The sequence below is a fragment of the Mauremys reevesii genome, linkage group 7 (genome assembly GCF_016161935.1).
Source record: "Mauremys reevesii isolate NIE-2019 linkage group 7, ASM1616193v1, whole genome shotgun sequence".
Lineage (NCBI taxonomy): Eukaryota > Metazoa > Chordata > Testudines > Geoemydidae > Mauremys > Mauremys reevesii.
Window position 1 is genome coordinate 52,349,784 of NC_052629.1, and position 24,563 is coordinate 52,374,346.

At 42.2% G+C, this 24,563-nt stretch overlaps 1 protein-coding gene across 2 annotated transcripts in view; it reads right to left on the bottom strand.

Moving 5' to 3' along the window:
• Positions 1-211: 211 nt before the first annotated feature.
• Positions 212-24,563, bottom strand: part of MMRN2 (multimerin 2) — a 50,132-nt gene continuing 25,780 nt past the window's right edge. For both annotated transcript variants that reach the window (XM_039482255.1, XM_039482256.1), the window contains exons 2-7: positions 19,577-19,699; positions 16,562-16,668; positions 14,337-14,411; positions 11,346-11,510; positions 7,341-9,278; positions 212-2,113 (exon numbers count right to left, since the gene is read on the bottom strand). In XM_039482255.1, coding sequence (XP_039338189.1) covers positions 1,728-2,113; positions 7,341-9,278; positions 11,346-11,510; positions 14,337-14,411; positions 16,562-16,668; positions 19,577-19,699 — 2,794 coding nt within the window. In that variant the 3' untranslated portion in view covers positions 212-1,727. The remainder of the gene's footprint in view (positions 2,114-7,340; positions 9,279-11,345; positions 11,511-14,336; positions 14,412-16,561; positions 16,669-19,576; positions 19,700-24,563) is intronic.

The following is a 24,563-nucleotide window of genomic DNA, read 5'->3' on the forward strand; positions in this document are numbered from 1 at the left end:
ACTGTAGTGTGGTTGATACTTAAGCTGTTCTGTTTTACCACATGGCATTAATGTTGGCGGCTAGGGCGAGATTGTGTTTTGTTTGTGAATAGTATTGAAAGGCACAATGAAGAGGCTGGGTTTTAGTGAAATTTTTGATGAATGATTTTAATTTTGTTTTGATTAATCAATTATAACTCCCCCCCCCATGGTATTTGGCCTTTTGGCCACATTGTGGTATTATATTTTAAAGTTTTGAGACTCCTTTTGGAAAAATGTTTGTTTTCTCCATAACTGATATAACCTAATGAATGTTAATTTCTCCCCTTACTAATATTATCCCTTGCCAATAATAGATACAGAACTCTTACATTTTTGGTATAAGTTTTTTGGCCACCCTTAGAATTTTAATATAATTAAACTTGTTACTGTCAGCAAAAATTTGCTTTAATACTTAATTTTAAAAAAGCATGTGAGGCACTGTGAAGCTTGGCAACCATGGACAATAATGTCTCTGAAAAATTTATTGTACATGTGGAGAAATACACTTTGAATAACTCATGTGAAATTGTGACTCAACTGAAGTCATTGGCGAAGCTCCCATTGACTTCAATGAGGCCAGGATTTTACCTGGATTCTCTAAGCCATATCACTGCTGGAGATGATGAGTGGGATAGAAAGGAGACTTGAATCTACTTCCTTAAAAGTGTCTGGGTCACCTGATTTAAATGGCCTAACTGAAAGATACCAGCCCTGTCATTGATGCTTTTGTCTCCCTTTGTACTTTCTCACCCCCTCTTGGTTTTCTTGTACTCTTTCCTCCCCCCAGTTCAAAATATTCACACAGTATTTTGCACAAAAATGAGATTACTTTACTTGTCAAAGGCACAGAATAAATGGTGTATTTTCAGTCTTCAGTGTATTGGAGACAGCAGTACAGAGAGATGCTTACAAACCCACCAGTGAGTTAATTTATAAACAGTTAAAACTGCTAACGTTCTGGCTTGCCTTATTCCAAGAGACATGCAGAGGCAATGGTGCAAAGGAGTGCTTTCATGTGATTATTATACGTGTTGCCAACTGGTACAACCTATCTTCACTGCAAAGGGGCACAGTCAGCTATGAAATTAAGGTTTGAAGAGCAATACATGGACCTGTTTTTAATAATTCTGTAGTCTAATGCTTACAACTAGAGCTGGTCAAAATTTTTCCGATGGAACAATTTACCATCAGAAAATGCTGATTTGACTACATCTGTGTTTTGTCAGAATTTTTGAAACATTTTGTTTTTATCAATTTGAAATGTTGCACTTTGATTTCATCATTTTGATTTATATATTATATTTATAATTTATAATGTAAAAGCCAAAACATTTTGACCTTATCAAAATGAAGTATTATATGTAAAAATCAGAGATTTAACTTTTCATCCCAATTCAGGGTGAAACTAAATTTTGAAATCTTGGAATTTCCCTTAACTCTAACTTACCTTGGGCTGAGATACTGCGTTCAATGCGTTAACTCATCACACAGAAGAAACTTAATAAAATCTCATTTCTCTGAATTCTGTATGATGCTTTAAGTAATCAAAAAACAAATATGTCTAGAAAGGAACATGGAGGTAAATCTAAGAGTGCTATGTTAAAAACACACAACAGAATGTACATGCTAACAAATCATAGATCAGGCAGTAATTGATGGTCCACTGTATCTGTGGGAAGATGTTGACTAATGAGCAATGGCACACTTCAAGTTTTAAATATTAGAAATCCACCCATAGTTGTTCCAGGTGGGCTACGTTTCACTATAGAGCCCTGCAGCAGTTCAAACCACACACTCTCCCCCTTCTTCAGCTCTGCCATAGCAAAAGTGGTCTCAGAGCTTCCAGTTGTCTCCTTCTGACTACTTGACAGAGTCATTCTGTGCCCACGGCCAAAAACCAGCTGCCCTAGTGCAGGTCCGGCACTAAACTTCACATTGATAACAAACATGTAGACACCATTTTGAGGTGCTTTGAAGTAGCCCTGTTCGGGGAAATAGCTGTTACCATAATTAAGGTATGTTTCATTAAAACTCAGTGCTTTTACTTCATCCCATTCTTCGCAGAATCCAACGTAGAATGCCACGGATGAATCTAGAACAACATGGGGAGAGGAACAGTTTTAATTCCTGCAATTCTTTCTGCACTTGCTCCCCACAGATAGGTAGTGGAATAAAGCTTGTAATTATGATTGGCACATATTTATTTGTGTTAACTTGTATTATTAAATGAAAATATTTGAAATAAGATTGTGCTCACAATAGGAATCAAAATGGGTCAACAGTAATATATCCATATCTGCTTCCTTTGGGTCTTAGGAGTCATCTCTGTTTGATTTAATGAGGCGCCATGTTCATAGTGGATAGGGCACTGGACTAGTGGGTCACAAGATCTAGGTTATATTCTTGGCTCTGCTGTGTGACTTTGGGCGCAAGTCACTTTACCTCTCTGCACCTCTGCTTCCCCTCCTACTCTTTGTCTCTGTTTCAACTGTGTGCTCATTGTGTGTCTATACCAGGGGTCTCAAACTCAAATGACCACAAGAGCCACATGAGGACTAGTTCACTGGCCCAAGGGCCACATCACTTACACACACCCCTCGCTGCCCCCGGCCCTGCCCCCACTCCACCCCTTTCATGAGTCCCTGCCCCCATTCCAATCCCTTCCCCGAAGTCCCCACCCCAACTCCACCCCCTCCCTGCCCCCAGAGGGGGCATGAGGGGTGTGGCGGAGGCTCAGGGCAGGGAGTGCAGGAGGTGTGCAGGGTGCGGCGGGGGCTCAGGGCAGGGAGTTGGGGTGTGGGGTACAGGAGGGAGTGCGGGGTGTGGCAGAGGGTTGGGGTTCAGGCAGGGGGCTTGGTGCAGAAGGGGTGTGGGATACAGCAGGGGGCTCAGGGTAGAGGATTGTGGTGCGGGGTGCAGCAGGGAGCTCGCACAAGGAGATGGGTGCAGCAGGGGTCTCAGGACGGGGTTGGGGACAGAAGGGTGTGGGATGCAGCAGAGGGCTTAGAGTAGGGGGTTGGGGTGTAGAAGGGATGTGGGATGCAGCAGGGGGCTGGGGGGCAGAAGGGTGTGGGATGTAGCAGAGGGCTCGGTAGGGGGTTGGGGTGTGGGGTACAGGAGGGAGTGCGGGGTGTGGCAGAGGGTTGGGGTTCAGGCAGGGGGCTCGGTGCCGAAGGGGTGTGGGATGCAGCAGGGGGCTCAGGGCAGGGGGCTGGGGGGCAGGGGGCAGGAGGGCTCCAGGCCAGAGCCCGAAGCCGCTTACCTAGAGCGGCTCTGGGGAGGCAGTGTTGCACACCGGGGCCAGGGCAGGCAGCCTGCCCTAGCCCCGCCAAGCAGCTGGAACCATGTCCCTGCAGCCCCTGGGGGAGGAGGGACGCAGGGCTCCGCGCGCTGCTTGCCGTGCCTCCAGGTACCTCCCCTGAAGCTCCCATTGACCACGGTTCCCTATTCCCGGACAATGGGAGCTGCGAGGGGAGGTGCTTGGAAGCAGGGCAGCACACAGAGCCCTCTGCTTCACACACACACACAGCCGCAGGGACGTGATGCCAGCCGCTTCAGGGAGCGTCGCAGGGCTCAAGGGGGGCAATCCGCTGTAGTTTGCTCACCCCTGGCCTGGAGGTAGGCCAGGGGGAGGGGGAGCGCTTGGCAGGCCGCAGGAAATAGCCCCGTGGACCGTGTGTTTGAGACCCCTGTTTTAAGTCCTTTACTGGAAAAGATTATCAAATTAAAGCAAGGAGTTTGTATTACCTTTGTATAGGGCAGTGGCGAGACCATTTCTGGAATACAGTCTCCAGTTCTGGTGTCCACACTTTAAAAAGGATGTTTTAAAAAATTGAAAAATATTCAGAAAAGACACAAGAATAATCTGAGGTCTGGAAAACGTGCTTTACGGTAAAAGGCTTCAGAAGCACAATCTATGTAGTTTATCAAAAAGGTTTAAAAAATGATTTGAAGGTGGTCTGAGTACATAAACAGGGAAAAGATTTCTGATAGTGATCTTTAGTGTAGCAAATAAAGGAATAACAAGATTAAATGGATGGAAGCCGAATTCAGACTGGAAATAAGGTACAGTAACTCCTCACTTAAAGTCGTCCCGGTTAACATTGTTCCGTTGCTAATCAATTAGGGAACATGCTCGTTTAAAGTTGTGCAATGCTCCCTTCTAACGTTGTTTGGCAGCCGCCTGCTTTGTCTACTGCTTGCAGGAATAGCAGGCCGTTGCAGCTAGCTGGTGGGGGCTTGGAACCAGGGTGGACCAGCAGCCTCCCTATCAGCTTCCCGCTCCCCTAAGTTCCCTGTGCTGCTTCCACCCAGCAGGCTAGCAATTGCAGCTGTCCTTCCCCCCCCACTGCCATGTGCTGCTCCTGCCCTCTGCCTTGGAGCTGCTCCCCGAGACTCCTGCTTGCTGTGCGGGGGGTGGAGGGAAGGAAGAGGGGGGCTAATGTCAGGGTGTCCCCCTCCCCACCCGCTCCTCCACCCTTCTTGCCCCATCTTCCATAGAGCAGGGGGACACGCCAGGGCTCAGGACAGAGGGAGCTTGCAGCAGCTGGTCTCAGCAAGCTGATCTAATTAACAAGGCAGTGTATTTAAAGGGAGGAAATGCGCATCTCTCTCTCACACACATACCCCCTCCCTCCATTCCTGCTGCCTTGCAGAGTGAGAGAGTTAACCCTTGAGGGCTCAGACAATTGTTAGTTCATCATTTAGCAGTAAGGGAAATATCCCACCCTCTGACTCCTCCACCTCAACCAAGCTTCACAATCATCATCACTGTGTACCAGTATTAAATTGTTCATTTAAAACTTATACTGTGTGTGTGTGTGTGTATATATATATATATATATGTGTGTGTGTATGTGTGTATATATATATATATATATATATATATATAGTCTTTTGTCTGGTGAAAAAAATTTCCCTGGAACCTAACCCCCTCGTTTACATTAATTCTTATGGGAAAACTGGATTCGCTTAATATCATTTTGCTTAAAGTCACATTTTTCAGGAACATAACTACAATGTTAAGTGAGGAGTTACTGTACACATTTTTAACAGTGAGGGCAATTAAACATTAGAATAATTTACCTAGGGATGTGACGGACTCTCCATCCAGATTTGGATGCCTTTTTAAAGGATATATCTAGCTCAATCAAAAGTTACTGGGCTTGATTGATGAACTACTGGATGAAATTCTATGGTCTATGCTATGCAAAAGGTTAGACTAAATTATCAGAAATGGTCCCTTCTGGGCTCTGTCTATGAATCTATAAAGAAATTCTTCTTACCAGCAGAGGGCACTGCAGTAAAGCATGATAGAAAGGAACCTACAGAATCAGTGCCAAAAGCAGTCAGTAAACAACACATTTTAAGTGATGAGAATCTAAAGTCCCATTCAGAGCTTGTTTACATGGGGAGAAACAGGTAAGTTTTGGTGAATCAACTAAAGGTATTAAGTTAAAACACATAAAGTGCAGCATATTAAACCCCTGTGTGGATGCTCTCACTTAAGAGTAAAGTGGCTTTAATTCCCTGTAAATAATCTTTGAAGGATTAAGTTATAGCAAACTAAAGCCACTTTACTTTAGTTGATTCACCTTAACTTTCCTGAGTGTCCCATGTATGCAAATCTGAAGTCCTTACTCAGGAAAGCAAGAGATCTTTCAGTGAGATAAGTTACAGAACAGGCTTTTAATTCCTTATTGAGTTGCTCCCATTCTTGACATTAAAAAAAAACAAAAACGTGCTTGATGAGTCATTTGAGGTTCTCAGTGGAAAAATAAACAGGCTTCCATTAAACGATTCTTCCTGCTGCACGTCAAAACCTGTTCTCAGTTACATATCTTATTCTGAGGAACACATTGCATGAGTGTGAGCAAGGTAAATAATGCAGCTAAAATGTAAGAACAGAAGTGTAACTGGGGTCAAAAATGGAACAGTGCAGGTAAAAGACAGCTATCATTTGTTGTATGCAGTGTAGTTGTAGCCATGTCAGTCCCAGGATATTAGAGAGACAAGGTGGGTGAGGGCATATCTTCTATTTTATTTAATATCTTTTATCTATCATTTGTATCCGTTTTATTTTAATTTAGATCTTAATGCCAATTTGCAGTTGGGATGTAACAGAGCATTCAATTTGCTGAAGTCCTGGCATTTGAAAAAGAAATGTGCATTTATGTACTTGCACAGATAGCTGCACATATTTTATTTAAACAATAGTATAATAAAGTGTCACCTACATTTTGCTCTCATTGGGAAAGTGATTAAATCAATAACCTTGGAAATTATGAGGCTGACTGCACCAAGGTACAGCACCAGTGTGAGTTAAATAAGAAAAGTGCTGTGTCTCCTGTTCTGTCCTGCTGGTGAACATTAAAGTTCACCTGAAATTACTGATCCGTGTAACCTCTTTGCTTATTCAATATAACTGCATTTTTACAACATTCTTAACTGGGCTGGCCTGAAAGTCTGGCTGGTGAACACACGCAACACTCTACAACTCTGGCAGGTAGGATTAGTATGTGCCATTCTTGTGGTGCCCCAGATGAGCTGGCTGTGGGGATACATGGTTAACTATCATGGTGAAGCAGGTTTGTAGTAAAGAGGAATTGGTAATCCATGATGAAGTGCTAGGTAGAAACCTGTGTATGAATCTCTAACATGGACAAGGAATATGCTTCCTTTGGACCCAAGCTTCCCCACTTTGCTCACTCAAGTTACCCAATTACGTTAACACGCCTGTTCCTGTTAGCAAGGTGAATAGGGTTTGGCCCTATTTGTTCCTCCCAGACTCAAATAACGATGGAGACTGAGCCAATGCTTGGAGACCCAGCAGCCTCATCCTGACTCAGAACAAAAAAACATTTCAGTCATCACCAGCAATTGCAAGCAAAACGTGGAGCTTTTAATGTTAAGGGCCAGTTACCCAGCTGTTGTAAATCTGTAACTCCACTGACTGCAATAGAGCTGCGCCACTTTATACCAGCCAAGGAGCCAAATGCAATATCAAATCTTTGATTGCATTGAGACACCGACCAGCTCTCACATTATATATACACCTCTACCCCAATATAACACGACCCGATATAACACAAATTTGGATATAACGCAGTAAAGCAGTGCTCCGGGGGGGGGGAGGGGGGGCAGGGCTGCGCACTCCGGTGGATCAAAGCAAGTTCGATATAATGCGGTTTCACCTATAACACGGTAAGATTTTTTGGCTCCCGAGGACAGCGTTATATTGGGGTAGAGGTGTACCATACACCTGAAGCATGCTATGAGGCTCAGAAACAAGCTACAGGATTGGGAGGGGGAGAACCTACCTTTTTCCAAAAGCTCAGCCTCTATTTTATTTCTTCCATTTATAGTTTGCATGTGTTCTCTGTTCTCATCAGTCTGTTTCTTGTCTCTCCTTTTTTGCTTCTCATGACCTTTTTGCTGCCTTCTCATCTTTTTGGTCATCATTGACTGAATCTTTGTAATGTCCAGACTTATGTTTGAGGCAACTAATTCTTCACTACTTCCAAACAGTTTTTGAAAAATCTGTAGATGGTCCTCAAAACTCTGTTTGATGGTTACTAAATCTGCCCTCAGAATCTCCACTGAAATGCTGAGTGGTTCCACTAGATTTATAACAGTATGATTGCAGCAGTTATTGTTATCGTCCCTCCATGACTGATGCCTCTTGATGTCCATACTTAGATGTTTGATCTCTTTTTTTAGAGTCATGATATCATTATATACTGAATTATCCACGATGTCATCCCTGGAAGCCTCTTGGTTAGGCTCCATATGTTCTACATTGCTGTGTGGGCTCTTGACTTCCTCCAGAGTGTTTTTTGTTTGCTTTTTATGTTCAGGATGTTTAGGGACATTCTGAGCATCATGATTACTCTCACGACCCATCTCCAGGAAATTAAATCTCTTTGTAATGGATTCTAAAGTTACATTTTGCTCTTTGAGTTTATCTGAGGTGTGTCTGAGAGCTTCTTGCAGTTGAGCTACTGATGATATTAAGGTGTTAGGGTTTTCTTCAGACAAGACCTCCATAATGTCTGCTCCCAACAAGGCCTCTAGTGCTGTTTCATGCCGCATTGCATCTTCCAAAAGAGAATTGAAAGAGCTATTGAGATACTTGATGTGGCCATGAATTTCCTCATCTTTCTTCTTCAGGAAGCCAATATCTTCTGACAAAATCTTAATCTGTGATTTAAGATGAGACATGCTGTCCATCAGTTGTCTGCTTTGCTCTTGTTGATAACCAAGAGACTGGTGGATAGAATTAAAAGCCGTGGACAGCTCTTCAATTTCACTCCTCAAGAGATCCTTGGAAGATGTCTCTAGGTGTTGCACTTCCTTTAAGTTTAGCTGGGTATTCTCTAGGGAACGGGTGATATTCTTTTGATGATCTTCTAGTATGTCAATATCAGAAGATATTTTCTCGCAATTGCACTCTCTCATGTACTTCAATAGATCCCAGTGGCTTTCTTGAAGATTTGAGAGGGTATAGTTGAGCTCTAATATCTGCCTTTCCAGAGCTTCTTTGTTCTCTTCTATAATAAGTGATTTCTCCATTAAGGCTACTCTAAACTCCTCTGATTCGTGCTTTGACTTGGATTTTAAGTCCTGAACCCATGTATCTAAAACATTAATATCCTCAAAGGCCACATCTAACTCCATGTACAGTTTTTTAAGCTGCTTTGCATGCCCTATCACGGTCTCGTTGAGTTGCCTGATGGATAGCCAGGTAGCTTCATCTTTGTTGCCACAGTATAAAGAGAGTTCTGTTAAGTTTCTGTTCAAAGTCTCAAGTTCATCTTCAAGGTTTTCTTGCTCTTGTTTTATGTCTGTAATGTTACTGTTCAAAGCTAATAAATGGGACTGCTGTATCTTATGATACCTCTTGAGCTTCATATCAGTATCTGCCTTGATCATGGTGAGATTGTAATGAATGGTAGTCTGCTGCATGTGTAGATGATTGCCTATTTCCCTTTTCAGCTGGTCCACTCTCACTACATTTTCTTGAACTTTCGATTCAAACTTAGTTCCTAGCTCCTGGAATTCCTTCTTGGGCACGGTGCTTTCTTGGAATTTCTCTATGCTTTTTTTGTTGGCCTCCACATCCTTGGACAAGTTTATTACCATGCTGGAGAGGTTCTGTAAGCTTTTATTGAAGTTTGCCCACATTGGGTTAAAATGTTCCTTCAGGAAACTCTCCACATGAGGGAACAGCATTTGCTGAAGGAGCCTTTCAGGCAGTTCTGTAACACAAAATGAAATTGTACAACACAAAATCTAAGAAATGTTCCTATAAAACTAAAGGGGATAATTTAAATGATGTTTTGGGAAAATAAACCTTTCCAAGCTTGGGCTAGATTTGGACAAGTCCCTCCAGGTTACTGGCTAAGTATTTTTCTGTGGTGACGGGCACAATATCCCCCAAAAATCTAAACTTTCCTTTGAAAGAGAATTAAGCTTCTAATACTTATGGTTAAGGCTGTGAGTCTGTCACAGAGGTCTTTGTTCTGTGACTTTCTGGGACCCCTGCAGTGGCTAGTGCAGCAGACTGGTGAGCAGTGAGCAGCTCAGGCAGCCCCTGGGCCAGCTGCACTGCACTGACCACTGCAGGGTCAATCTCGGGCCACCATGCCCCCCCAGCAGCAGCTGGAGTTTGGGTGTGGGAGGGGGCTCAGGGCTGGGGCAGGAGGTTGGGGCGTGGAATGGGGTGAGGACTCTGGGTGGCACTTACGTCAGGGGGGCTCCTTGGAAGTGGTGACATGTCCCACTTGGGGCGGGGGCAGTGTGTGGAGCCCCCTGGCTGTGCCTCCACTTAGGAGCTGAGGGACATGTCAACACTTCCAGGGAATGGCATGGAGCTGGGTTGGGAGCCTGCTAGCCCTACCAATCCCGACCCCCAGTACCAGCGGGGGTCCCTGACCACCCTCCCCCCAGAGCACCCACGGCACCCCTGGGCCTCCTGCTGCCCCAGAGCACCCTAGTTTTAGTTAGGGGTATATAGTACAAGTCATGGACAGGTCATAGGCCATGAATTTTACTAAAAATACCCGTGACTAAAACATAGCTGCACTATGGTCGGAAAAATAATCTTCCAATTTAAACTGAGCATAAGTCAATACAGTGTTGTCTTTGAGCCTGCAGCCACTTTGAAACAATAACTCTGAGAGGTGTGAAATGCCCCTGTTCATCTAAGAAGCATGTTAACTCTGAATTTATTATGATAATTTCTCAACTGGCCATTTTAGCAACACCCCCCACAAGTTAATATGTGTATCCCACAGTCCCATAATGCCTTCCCCTCTGATACCTACCATGCAACTGTGTCAAATACAAAATTATTCAACACACTGAAATCTGAAAATTTAGGGACAGCATAAACTAAAATGACTTTAATAACAAACACAAGGAATACTCAAACTTAAATATTACACTGGGCCAGGGCAGCATCTGCAAAGTAACCTATAACAGTATGTGATATCTTCTGTACTTGATGGTAACCAACTCAAACACTGATCCTTTCTCATTAAGGAACCAGATTCTAAGAACCCATGGCTCACTAGTAGGTATGTATGGAGTACAGGCTGGTTTGGAGAATTCAGACATTCACTCTTATGTAACTTCCACCAATCTGGAATTCAGTATAATGTGTACACAATGACTGTGCAAAAATTTATACAGTAAAGGGAGGAAGGTGAAGGGTGCAAAGGGAAAATAAATTAACTAGTAAATGTAAGGAGCCTGCTTTCTCTTACACATTGAATTGCTTTTCCTGATACCCCTTCTTCAGCCATTGTGGCATGTAAATTACACTAAGTTATGCCAAATAAATTCAAATTAAACTATGCTGTGGTTTACACCCACTTTACACCCCAATCTGTCACAGTAATTTGGCTCAGAGACTTCCAGCATATCTGGATTTGGCCCGCTCTAAGCATGTCTATTTTTAAATCAGATGTGTGATTGCAGCATATGTAGCTATACCTTAGTGACCTTTGATCTAGCTAGCACAAGTACCAATAACAATGAAACTGTGGCAGCCCAGACAAACCCGCCTGCGACATTGGGTCTGTATTCAAGCATCTAGCCTGTGCCACCAAAGTTTCACTGCTATAGTTTGAGATAGTTCAAGCAAAGCTAACACAAGTAGGTTTCCACATGCTGCAATCATATCTCTGCAGTGTAGATATACCCTAAAAATTGAAGTAAAGCCCTACAGAATATACCAGGTTCTAGTTCTAGATTTTCTGTCTGGTATATATGAATCTACAATGCCAGCTTGAACACTGATGTGTCTGTGCCAATCCTCTCACCAGATTTACTCTGGTTCAGTTTTGACGTCATGGTAGTAATGTTGTTTTCAAGTAGTTTCTGTAAATCTCCGGCTGACTGATGAATATCGTTCTGAAGATCTTCCAGAAGTGCCTTGTGATTCTCAATGGTTTTCATAATTTCTTCTGCCTGCAGTGATGTCGACACTAATTGCAAAATGACAGAAAGTGATCAGCCACACAATATCCAGCAATCAACAGTGTGAAAGGGGCACCCCAACCTGGTGCAGGCTCTGTACCAAATCCTATATTTCTTACTCACTGAGTAAAGATTTAATTCATCCTTGAGTCTTCCAGTGACTCTATATACAAAAGGCTTTGGGGGACATGACATTATAAGCTCTAGTAAATGTGTAGTCCCAGTTATTTCAATGGGAGTATTATGACGACAGCCTTCCGCCATACCATGAGCATCTCTTGCAGAATGAGAGCTTTCAAGTCAGTTGGCTAAAGTTACAGCTACACTGCAACCGGAAGGTGTGATTCCCAGCTCAGGCAGATGTATGTGGTCAAGCTAGCACACTAAAATAACAGTATGGCCACAGCTTCACAGGCAGCAGCTCTGTCTAGTTGCCCATGCTGTCACAGCCATGCTGCTATTTTAACATACTAGTTCAGGCAGGGCTAGCACGACTGTCTATCCAAGCTGGGAATCACACCACCTAACTGCAGTGCCAGATGTGCCCTAAGCAAAGTTGGTCTACCTACAATCACACACCATTGGCTTGTAGAGTTGGTTGGGAATTTTTTGACAAAACAGTTTTTCATTGGGAATGTTTCTCAGGTCTGAGATACAATTTTTGGTCAAAACTAGAGGTGGATGGGGGATAAGAAAGCAGAAGAGCCACTAAGCCAGGGATTTGAACCTGGGTCTTCCACATCCGAGCTTAGAACCCTAACCATCAGGCTACTGGCTATTCAAGGATGTGGTTGGGGAGGTTGTTTTGTTTTTCTCCCCCCAAAAATATCAAAAGGTCTTTGTTTCATCCCAATGCAGAACAGGAACGTCTTTAAAATCTTGAAAATTTTCATGGGATGGGAGAAAATATTTCCAATCCAGCTCTATTTGCCTTCACTTTCATTAAAAATATTTTATACTCTCAACTCGCCTTGCAGCAGAGATTTATGCAAGCTGAGCTCAGTGTCTGGGAGAGGATAGCGTCTTCCAAGGCTGTAACATTGCCCTAAAGTCAGCTGTTAGGAGCTATTTAATAGCACTTAAAAACTGTACCATTTCCCAGAGGCACAAGGACCCAGTACATTTTGTCAGACTGACAGGACAGAATGCTGAGGTATGGATCTAACGCACTAAGTCCATAGTAATGCCATCAGAACCTTGGGGGGGTCTATTTTATTAATGACTCTAAAATACCATTTTGAGTGGGTTGTTTTTCTGATAAGTATTCTGAGCGATAGGTTTCCACTTCTTGACAATGGTAGAATTCACCTTGGAGGATGAGCAATTTCATGTTGAAATCTCCAAAACGGTGAAAGAATTAACACTTTGTATTAGTTGGTATTCTCACCTTGTTCAGAGCCTGTTTGATATAAAGTTGTAGAGTGGTTACTTTAATTTCCCTGGGTATTCTTGTATTACAAGTAAGTCTAGGGAAGCCAGAGACCAAAAAGACAGCTAGTACTTCAGGACAGGTAGGTATTTGTACAGCATCAAAGTCCATGGGAGCTGCCAGGTGTTCAGTACATTTTTTTAAAATCAGGATACTTATTTAGGTGCCTACCTATTGGCAAAGGAGTCTAACGAGGCACCCAATTTTGAAAATCTGGGTCACTTTGTCTTCAGCTTGGCAGGATCCTGTGTCAAACTTAGAGGCACTCAAAAAGGGATTCCTTACACCGAAGGGTCAGGAAGCATCTTATACAGTAACTCCTCACTTAAAGTCGTCCCGGTTAACGTTGTTACGTTGCTGATCAATTAGAGAACCTGCTCGTTTAAAGTTGTGCAATGCTCCATTATAACGTTGTTGGCAACCGCCTGCTTTGTCCACTGCTGGCAGAAAGAGCAGCCCATTGGAGCTAGTGGTGGGTCTTGGAACCAGGGTGGACCAGCAGCCCCCCCATCAGCTCCCCGCTCCCCTAAGTTCCCTATGCAACAGCCGTCCAACAGTTCAGCTGTCCCTCCCCCCACTGCCATGTGCTGCTCCTGCCCTCTGCCTTGGAGCTGCTCCTGGGAGCCTCCTGCTTGACAGGGCTCAGGATGGAGGGAGCCTGCTGGCAGCAGCTGCTGTCTCAACTTGCTGTTCTACTTAAAAGGGCAGTGTACTTAGACTGGGGTCAGCATACTTAAAGGAGCTATGCATGTCTCTCACTCACACACGGTGTGTGTCTCTGTCTCTCTCTGCCATGCTGTCTCCCCTTCCTCCATTTGTGCAGCATTGTAGAGTATGAGGCTACATTAACAACAATGAGGCATTCCCTGGGAAATATCCCACCCTCTTCCACCTTCTGACTCCACCACCTCAACCAAGCTTCACAATCATCATTGCTATGTACAGAATTAAATTAAATTGTTTAAAACTTATACTGTGTGTATGTATATATGTCTTTTGTCTGGTGAAAAAAATTTCCCTGGAACCCAACCCCCCCCCATTTACATTAATTCTTATGCAGAAATTGGATTCGCTTAACATCGTTTTGCTTAAAGTAGCATTTTTCAGGCACATAACTACAATGTTAAGCGAGGAGTTACTGTACTAAACAAATGATCTCTTCTTCCACGATCATTTGTAGAAATGTTATACAAGATTAACACAAACAAGATATATACACTTAAAGACTTCTCACTAACTGAAGGGTAAAGGCCTTCCCAAAGCAAGCAAATTCACTATATAGACAGCTATTGTCCACATAGAACATGTATACAGCAGCTGAAAAGTCCTTCCGCTCATCGTATACATCTGTTTTTACGAGGTTAAAGAGATTAATTGAAGCAGTGAGTTAAGTTCAAGAACATACTTTTGCTTGATGAGAACTCTGCTCCATTTTCCAGTCCTTCTGTATGATTAGCGGGCACTGGAACAAAATTGGGATCTGCAATTGAGATTTGATAAATTGCATATTAATGGCACAGCCTGCTTTCCCCTCTTTTGTGAATTGTTTCACACAAGTCAACTACTCAAAACAGAAGGGATCTCTTTTCATTTTATACATATAGAGGCTGATCTTCAGCTGGTGTAAATTATGACAGCACTGCTAAAGGCAATGAAGCTATGTCAATTTACATGTTAAGGACCTCCACCTTGTTTTCTGTGTTAATTAAATTCCACCTCCACCATGAAGCATTCCAGATATTAAACCATTCTGTCTACCCTCTTGCCCAGTTACTGCACTCATTATTGCAATATCACACATCAATCTGTATTGCTTTTTAATTGCTTGTAAATTTAAGACCAGTCTGACCACACCCATATAAGTAAAGACTCCAAGGTCAGACCTTTGGATTACAAGTTCCTCAAGGCAGTGAACCTTTTCCTGGACTGGAACAGTTACCTATTTTACAGTGCCACACGCTTTAGCATTTCTTAAATAATAATAAAACCTCAGTGGATTTTCTATTCATGCTGATTTATTGACCTTTAAGAAATGAGCTAGGAAGGACTGTACACTGTTAACATTTAGTTTAAAAACTTAGGTTGAAAATTGGACCTGTCTTATACATTTTAACAGTTTGGGAGGGAATGTCTGTGTATTCTATGTATATTTAAAATTTTTAAATGCCTACAAATTACTAGTATTTTTGTGGCTTCCACCAAAATCTCTGAAAATTCCTTTTTATGACTCTACAGTTAGCAACAATGTGCAGGGATTTTGAGTTATCGGCCATAATACTGTTGTGCAAATGGGAAATTAAAGGGAGGGTAGCCATGTTTAATCTCTTCTCCGTAACAGTCATTTACCAAACAAAATGCTCTACATTTGATGGTATTTCTTCTAAGAGTATAAATTAAAGAATGGCGGGTAGTAGTATATGTTTCAAAATATGCAGTGCTTTACAGATCTGCCCTCCAAAAAAAAAAAAAGCCAACTCCACAAAGGGAAAAAGAGAAACTCCCTTTTAAATTACAGAACACATAGACGAGTGAGATAAGGATTCACCTACCTTGACTTGTTCTCACTGTGGCCGTCTTAATTACAAAGAGAAATTGTCTAATAATGTTGTAGCTTGGGTTTCCTGCTCCTCTTCTGAGCATGATCAATAAGCATTTTTGTATGCAGTGTTGTTGTAGCCATGTTGGTCCCAGGATATTAGAGAGACAAGGTGGGGTGAGGTAATATTACCTAACCCACCATGCATTACTGTGTCAACCAGGCAGCTGCCAGTTTCCCCTATTCTGTGGAGCGCAGCGAGTATAGGATCCACTAACCTTGTTTGGAATTGAATACATCATGATTTCTCTAGTAACTGATCTGCTGCTGTAAACTGTCCTAGTCACCAGCCTTCACTTGGAATTTAGTCCTGGCAGAGTAGACTTCTACCTCAGTTGAGCCCACAGCAATGTGGCAAACAGACCTTTCATCATGTGTGTTGAGCATGACAGCAGGCTTCTAGATGACTGCTTGCAGCCATTACAGCTACTAATAATGTCAAAGTAGCAGCAGATTCAGAGAATAGAAGTCCCGAGAAGATGAGCCATGTTGGTGACCTCACATCATAGCCCTGGTCTACACTGGGGTGCGGGGGGGGGGGAGGGGGGTGTCGATCTAAGTTACGCAACTTCAGCTACATGAATAACGTAACTGAAGTTGACGTACTTAGATCGACTTACCGTGGTGTCTTCACCGTGGTGAGTTGACTGCTGCCACTCCCCCGTTGACTCTGCCTGCGACACTGGAGTACAGGAGTCCACGGGAGAGCGCTCGGCGGTTGATTTATCGCATCTAGACTAGATGCGATAAATCAATCCCCCCGGATCAATCGCTGCCTGCCAATCCAGCAAGTAGTATAAACATACCCTTAGACACAAGAACAGATGAGTAACAGTCTTTTTAAAAAAATACAGAAATCTAAAATGGAATGAAAGCCTTAAGAGAAGGTCTAATGCAGAAAATAAAGTCCTGTTGCTCAGCTTAGATCTCTTGTTCCTAGTTATTTAAAAAAGATACAGTCTCCCTGCCCCTCCCAAACCACCATGGTTGGTGTCTAGTCTTAATGCTCACATTCACTTTTGAACTTTCCTTACCACGTTGTTCACAGTTCTCGCCAATATAACCAGGGCAGCATTTCCAGTGCAAAGAGTTTAAAACCTTCTGCCTCACACGATACACTGGCTTCAAAGTTGCCCTATACCTGGAAAATGAAAAACATGAGACTAAGGACCTGATCCTCAATTGGTATAAATCTCCACCAGCTGAGAATCTGGTCCTAATACTGTACTAGCTGGCTAGTACAAAAAAATAAATCAGATAACATGCATCTATGCTGCTCAGCAGAGCATTCTGACTGTCCATGTCATAAAAGCGCTCTTTTCCACCTCAGTAAAATGTGATTTGATTTTCATACTTTTTTTAGACCTCTCGCTACATGCCTCTTGCAGAAAAGAAGTATCACTGTGATAGTTATAAAGGAGTCCAGTGTTAGCAACTGAGTGTTAGTTTCCATAGTGTCTTGCAAATGTAAAACCAGTCACACTCAGAGGTGGAGGTTACCATTCTTTAATTAGCAGAGCTCCAACAACTTGTTCCAGTCTGTACAATAGAACCTCAGAGTTTGGAACACCTCAGGAATGAAGGTTGTTCGTAACTCTGCCAAAACATTATGGCTGTTCTTTCAAAAGTTTACAACTGAACATTAACTTAATACAGATTTGAAACTTTACTCTGCAGAAGAACAATGCTGCTTTCCCTTAATTGTTTTTAGTAGTTTATGTTTAACACAGTACTGTACAGTATTTGCTCCCCCCCCACTTTTTTTTTTGTTTGTTTCTGCTACTACCTGATTGTGTACTTCCAATTACAAATGAGGTGTGTGGTTGACTGGTCAGTTTGTGGTGTTGGTAACTCTGCAGTTCTACTGTAATTGCTTCCACAAGTGTTGGAGTTAGACTAAATTCCAGAAGTGTTGTGGTCTCCTGTTACTGAATGGTGGCCTTAAAGGGACACACAATTGCAGTTTTGTTATTGGTGTATCTATCAGAAACACCACAGATGGGTTATACGTTCAGGCCCAAATTTCACTCAAAATCCAAATGCCAACTGGAATATCTTTTGTGACTTTTAAAACCAAATTATAATAGAAACGAGTTTATTTTTAAACAGACATTCTACTGCAGTTTGCAACATAGTGCTAGTACCAGAGACATTTAAAACTGTCTTGAAATAGGCTACAAACAAAAACAAAATTGGAAAATCTGATTTCATTGTTCAGAGCAATGGACAAATTAATGCATGAATAGGTGACAAATAAGATTTAAAAATATATATTTTTAATAAATTAATAATGGGTAAGAATGCGTGGGTGGATATTAAATGTATTATTTTTAATCAGAAAGTCTCTCTTTCAGCCAGTGTTTCCCAACCACTATCAAATGTACCTGTATTGGTACCTCAAGCTCTTGCCACTGTTCCTTGCACAGACATTATCTTCTCTGGGAATAGTACCCAGTGCTATCTTAGGCACTAAACCTGCAGACACTTACACTGTGCTTAATTTTATGCATTGTGAGTAGTCCCATTGAAGTCAATGGAGACACATTGCATAGAAATATGCATGTCTGCCATTAAGGATCAGAGTCGTAATGATCTCTGACTTCAGCCTTTCTTATCTCTGACTTCAACCTTTCTTTTAATGTGTTTACGCACAGATCAATTGAATGCTTCAGTTCAGTTAGTGACTCCCTTAGTAAATATATCACAGTTAAGGACTCTTCCCTCAGTTAAAGATGCCTAAGCTAAGTTTAGATTACACACAAGCACATATGATTTAGGAGTACAAGTCTCAGTTGGGTTTGAATGGGACTTGTGCTTCTACGGGTGTGTCTTCTCTGCAAAACAAAGTACATTCTAAGGGCTTGGCTACACTTACAAATTTGCAGCGCTGCAGCAGGGTGTGAAAACACACCCTCTCCAGCGCTGCAAATTGCGGCGCTGCAAAGCGCCAGTGTGGTCAAAGCCCCAGCGCTGGGAGCGCGGCTCCCAGCGCTGTACGTTATTCCCCACAGGGAGGTGGAGTACGGACAGCGCTGGGAGAGCTTTCTCCCAGCGCTGGCGCTTTGACTACACTTAGCGCTTCAAAGCTAACACAGGTTGAAATAGCAGTGAACACAAGGCAACTTGGCTTTTAATTTCAGTTAACAGCTTGTGTGAAAGCCTAGAGAGGAGCCTGCCGATGAATTTGAGCTGCTAGCCTGAGTAGATGCTGAGTTGCCAAGTCTTCACTGTTAACTTGCGCTTGCCAATGTGTGTTAAGGTAAGAACACATTTTCTTTTGCAGTGAATACACACGCTAAGTCGCTTAAGAACTTTTTAAAATCTCACCCTGAATATGTGAAAGAAAAAGGTTTAGCTGCCTCCATTGGTTTTACTGAAGCGAACAAAGAAGCAGATAATGGGAAAATTAAACAAATATTCCTTGGGTTCTCTAATTTTATGAGGTATATAAAAAGGCAGGATGTTTGGGCTGCTTGTTTTATTTTACTGTAACACATTTTCCTAACCCATCACATAGACCATGTCACCCTTCTCTTTGATTCCTCCACTGGCTTCCCCCTTTTCTATCACATCAAACAAACTGCTTTTTTCACTTTCAAGGCCCTTCACAGTCAAACCCCACCCTACCTATCAACGGTTGATGCTCACTGCCAATTGGCCTATGATGCCAGCCCCCACTACCCACTTTTTCAATTTTCAAACAAACACCTTCATGGTTGCTCCTGTGCAGCCCCTCATGCTTGGGAGCACTCCCCGTAAACACTGGCAAAGCAACCTCATTGCCATCCTTCAAGCCCCTCCTCAGAACTCTCATTTCTGTGACTCGTACAAAAAACTTGACCGTGATGAGGCTTCTGGTGTGCAGAGAATGGCCAATATTGCCTCACTGTTTACTTGAACTCTCTCATCTATCTGTACACATCTGTTGCCTCTTGGCTGATACTTGGCACAGGTATCATCTTTTTGTTTTGTGTTTGTACAGTGCCTAACACAACATGGTTCTGGGCCACTACTATAATACAAATAATAATACCACTAAAGATACTTACATGATTTTCTGGCAGTCTGGGGCTCCATTTGAACAAGGCTGCTGTGATTTAATCACATATTTCTCTTTCTTGCAGGCAGCTGTGTACGTGACCAGCTGGGACTTCATGGAGGAACACCAATTCCTGGGAGAGGAAAGCACAGGGAAGGAACTTAAAATGAAAGATTTAAAAAAATCCCTATTAACAGCAATGCAAGGGAAGTGTGACATTCAGAGGGGCCTCCTTTTCAATCTGAATGATGACAAGGGAAAATGGAAATGTCCACAAAGCTTTTCTTTGTAGTTAATTTGCTTTGGTCTGGGATGGTAATGTTTATTAGTGTTCACTACAGAGGAGGATTTTGGGACATTATCATGACCTTGCGCCATGTTTGCAACCTTCTCAATTTTGGTTTCAGTTTGCAGGCTCAGAGGAAAGAGTGACTTTATTAAATACAGAAAGTGATCATCCTATTTGTATAAATGTACCACTCTTGTATCTGAAACTAGAAATATGAAATATAACTCTGAGGGCCTATTGTAATTATGCAAAGTGGGGGCCATTAATGGTGGTTTGGAATCTTGATGTCCCATTAACAAGGACAATTGACTGCAGATGGCTCTGTTTTACCTGTAAGTCTTCCTGTATACGTGTGTGCTGGAAAGTGGGTAATGAAGTCTTACAGTAACATTTGATCATGTCACCTGAACTGGAATCCATCTTTAACCTGGTGTCTTTCTATTGAGAAGGGGGAGGGAAAGACCCAGAGGGACAAAGGATTCCCACCTTATGCAAAAGATATATAAGTGGGTGGAACAGAGTAAAGAGAGAGCCATCATGAGGGATCTCCTAGCTACCACCTGAGCTGGAACAAGGGCTGTACCAGGGGAAAGGATTGTGCCCAGACTAGGAAGGCATCCAGTCTGTGAAAGAAACATATTGAAACATCTTTCAGGGTGAGATATTATCTGCACTCAATTGTATTACTGTATTAGGCTTAGATTTGGATGTTTTATTTTATTTTGCTTGGTAACTCACTTTGTTCTGTCTGCTACTGCTTAGAACCACTTAAATCCTACTTTCTATATTTAATAAAATCACTTTTTACTTATTAATTAACTCAGAGTATGTATTAATACCTGGGGGGGAGGGGGAACAGCTGTGCATCTCTCTCTATTACTGTTACAGAAGGCGAACAATTTATGAATTTACCCTGTATAAGCTTTATACAGGGTAAAACGGATTTATTTGGGTTTTAGACCCCATTGGGAGTTGGGCATCTGCGTGTTAAAGGCAGGAACACTTCTGTAAGTTGCTTTCAGTTAAGTATACAGCTGTTTGGGGCAAATAATTCAGACACTGGGTCTGTGTTGGAGCAGACGGGAATGTCTGGCTCAGCAAGACGGGGTGCTGGGGTCCCGAGCTGGCAGGGAAAGCAGGGGCAGAAGTAGTCTTGGCACATCAGTTGGCAGCTCCCAAGGGGGTTTCTGTGATTCAACCTGTCACAGTACGATCCACATTTTTGTTCCTAGACATATACATTTACATTTAGCCATATTAAAACATATTGTTTACTTGCACCCAGCTAACCCTGCTATCCAGATCACTCTGTAGCAGTGATTTGTCCCCTTCATTATTTACCACTCCCCCAATTCTTTGTATCATCAGCGAACATTACCGGTGATGATTTTCTTCAGATCATTAATAATTTTTTTAAAATTAATAAAAACTAGTGTAGGTCCTTCGGGACCCCTCTAGAAACATACCTGTTTAATGATGATTCCCCATTTACAATTACTTTCTGAGACCAGCTTTTAATCCATTTAATATGTGCCATGTTAATTTTATATCGTTCTAGTTTTTTAATTAAAATGTCATGCAGTTCCAGGTCAAATTCCTTACAGAAGTCTAACTATACTACATCAGCACTATTACTTTTATCAACCAAACTTGTAATGTAATAAAAAAAACTGAGTTAGGTTGAGAGGATCTATTGTCCATAAGCCCATGTTGATTAGCTTTTAATTACTTTACCCTCCTTTAATTCTTTATTAATCGAGTCCCATATTAGCTGCTCCATTATCTTGCCCAGGATCGATGTCAGACTGACAGGTCTATAATTACTCACATCAGTCCGTTGACCTTTTTCAAATATTGGCACAACATTAGCTTTTTTCCCATCTTCTGGAACTTCCCTGGTGTTCCAATACTTGTTGAAAGTCAACAGTAATGGTCCAGCAAGCTCCTCACCCAGCTCTTTTAAAACTTTTGGATGCAAGTTATCCAGACCTGATGATTTAAAAATGTCTGACTTTAGTAGCTGCGGTTTAACATCCTCCTGAGACACTAGTGGAATGAAAGAGTGTCATATGATATAACTACTTTATCTGTCTTTTTCCTATATACAGAACGAAAAAATGTATTGACTATTTCTGCATTAGTACTGATAATTCTACTATTACCAATGCCATTTTTAGGATTCTTTTTGTTCCTAATATACTTTTAAAAAGTTGTTCTTGTAGTCCTTAACTCTTCCGGCTGGAGAGTTCTCCTTGTGTCCCTTTGCTTCCCTTATCAATTTTCTATAATTCCTAGCTTCTGATTTATTACTATCAACTTCCCCTTTCTTCCATTTGTTATATATTATATTTTTATTTTTTTATAGCTGCCTTTACTTCCCCTCTAAACTTGGTCAGTTTTTTAACCAACATGGCCTTCTTCCTTGATGATGGGATTGCAGCTTTTGAGGCATCTAGTAAATTGTTTTTAAACAAGTCTCAGTTATCACTCACATTTTCAGATTAAATTCTTCCTCCTAGCTGATCTTGCTCATAATTATTTTCAGCTTTGTGAAATTGGCCTTTTTAATGCACCGAGTATATATATCACTGGCCTGGACTTTATTCTGTTCGAACTTTATAAATGTGATCAAGTCATGATCACTTGTATCTAAGTTACCATTCATTTTTAGTTCTGTAATGAGTTCTTCTTTATATGTCAAGACAAGGACTAATAGAGAATTCCTGTTTGGACGCAACATTTCGCTCATGTGAGTAAGAGTGTATAGGATAGAACCATATAACTGTGGCACTATAGCTTATCTTAAGCCCGGAAAGGTGCTACTGTTCCCTTCATACAATGTGGTGTTTTGATATAAAACTACTTTCCCATAAGAAACCAACTAGTTACTAAAAACAAGAATAAAATAAAGCCCCGTACAATGCAGTAAATGTCAGATGGGCTGTTTGGCAAGGTCAGGAGACTCTTATGCTCCATTATTTCAATGGAGCTTGCATTAAAAGAGTACATTGTTTGTCTAGGGGATAAGGCTGTGTCTGATAAAGAACAGCAGAACTTTATAGAGTATATTTTTAAATGGGAACACAGGAACTAAAGCTTTGATTAGTGTCATATATGGGAAAAGTTTGCCTCAGAGACTCAACTGCAGAAACAATGGGGAACCATGTCAAGCACTAAAGCAAAGACTGACATCACCAGCCAGGAGAGCAGCTTAGCAATTAGTGGGAGGGAAGGAAGCCAGCACAGAAGTGGAAATGCTATGGGGAACACAGCTGAATGAAAAAGGTTTAGACTGCACTGTTAGGAAAATTCACCAAACCACAGCCTTTGGGTTTGTCAGGGTATGCAGAGCATTTTCTGTTCCCTGAGTCTAACACTCTTAGAAAGAAATGTGATTGCTTTTGAGACTTCTGCTATCCCTGATACTAAACAAAATTCTTTGTTTCTTGGAAATCAACATATTCTAGTGGCCCCTGGAATTGAGGAATCCTGCAGTGCTCTGAAAGCTGAGTGGAGATTCAGGGTATGGCTACATAGCAAAGAAAAACCCACACTGGCCAGTGCCAGCTGATGGGCTCGCGGGGATTGGGCTGTGAGGCTGTTTCACAGTATTGCCAACCCCAACAGTTCAAAAACCGTAAGACTCAAAAAAAATCATGAGATTAGTCTAAAAATCACAAGATTCTTATAAAAGCTTAAATCATGATTTCTTTTATCCTACCTTCTGATTTTTGATTCCCCCTGCCTACTCCCGGTGTATGTGTGATTAGCACAGTACTGCCTACTCTTGCATATTTATAGAAAGGAAGAGGATTTTGGCTTCTCCTGCAGGAGCTCTCACAATAATGCAAAGAGCTCTTATCTTTATGCAATTATGGAGCAGGGCCTGCATTTATTGCCAGTATCTCTTTCCCTCCCAGGCCATGGCAGTCACCTGTTCCCATAGCTGTGAAAGTTTGTGCAGCTCCATGTAGGACATTTTGCACCAATATGAAAAAGTCACTAGTCTCCCCTAAATGATCCCCTGCCACTGTTTGGAGGTGGTGGAGGAACAACCACATGAGGAACATTAAAGACTCGCTCACTGATGAGGAACATCATGCATGGAGCTGCACAAAACTTTACTTCCCCCCAAAAGTCAATGAATGCCCCTTTTGTGGCTCAACTATTGCCTCATATCCTGCTGCTCTCCTGCAGGAAGCCCTCAATCAAGATTGAGGGATGCACAGGAAGATGATGGAACCTTAACTCTACCTTGCTCCTGGTCAGAAGCCGCAGCAGTGCCCAGAGCAGGAAGGAAAACCCTGGGGAAATGAGGAGATGCTGGTGGAAGCTAAGCAATCTGGGCAGCACTTCTCCAAGCAGCTGATGAGAGAGGCAGTACAAAGTCATGGCAGAGGAGGTGTACTGAAGTGGCTCCCCAAAACAATGTGCACCCCAGGGCAGTGGGAAGAGGTGGGTCCTGGGGCTGACAGATTTTTAACTAAAATTAAGCCTCACTCATCTTGATAAAAAATCCTGACATCTGAGTGTTCTATCGCAAGAGCATGAGTGAGGCTTAATTTTAGTTAAAAATTGCATCTCTCATGATTAATTCATGAGAGTTGGCATGTCTAGTTTTATTGTTGTGTAGGCTTCGGCTGGAGCCCGTGCTATAGCACTCAGTGTTGTGGGAGGGAGGACCTAGGACTTGTCTACACTTAAAATG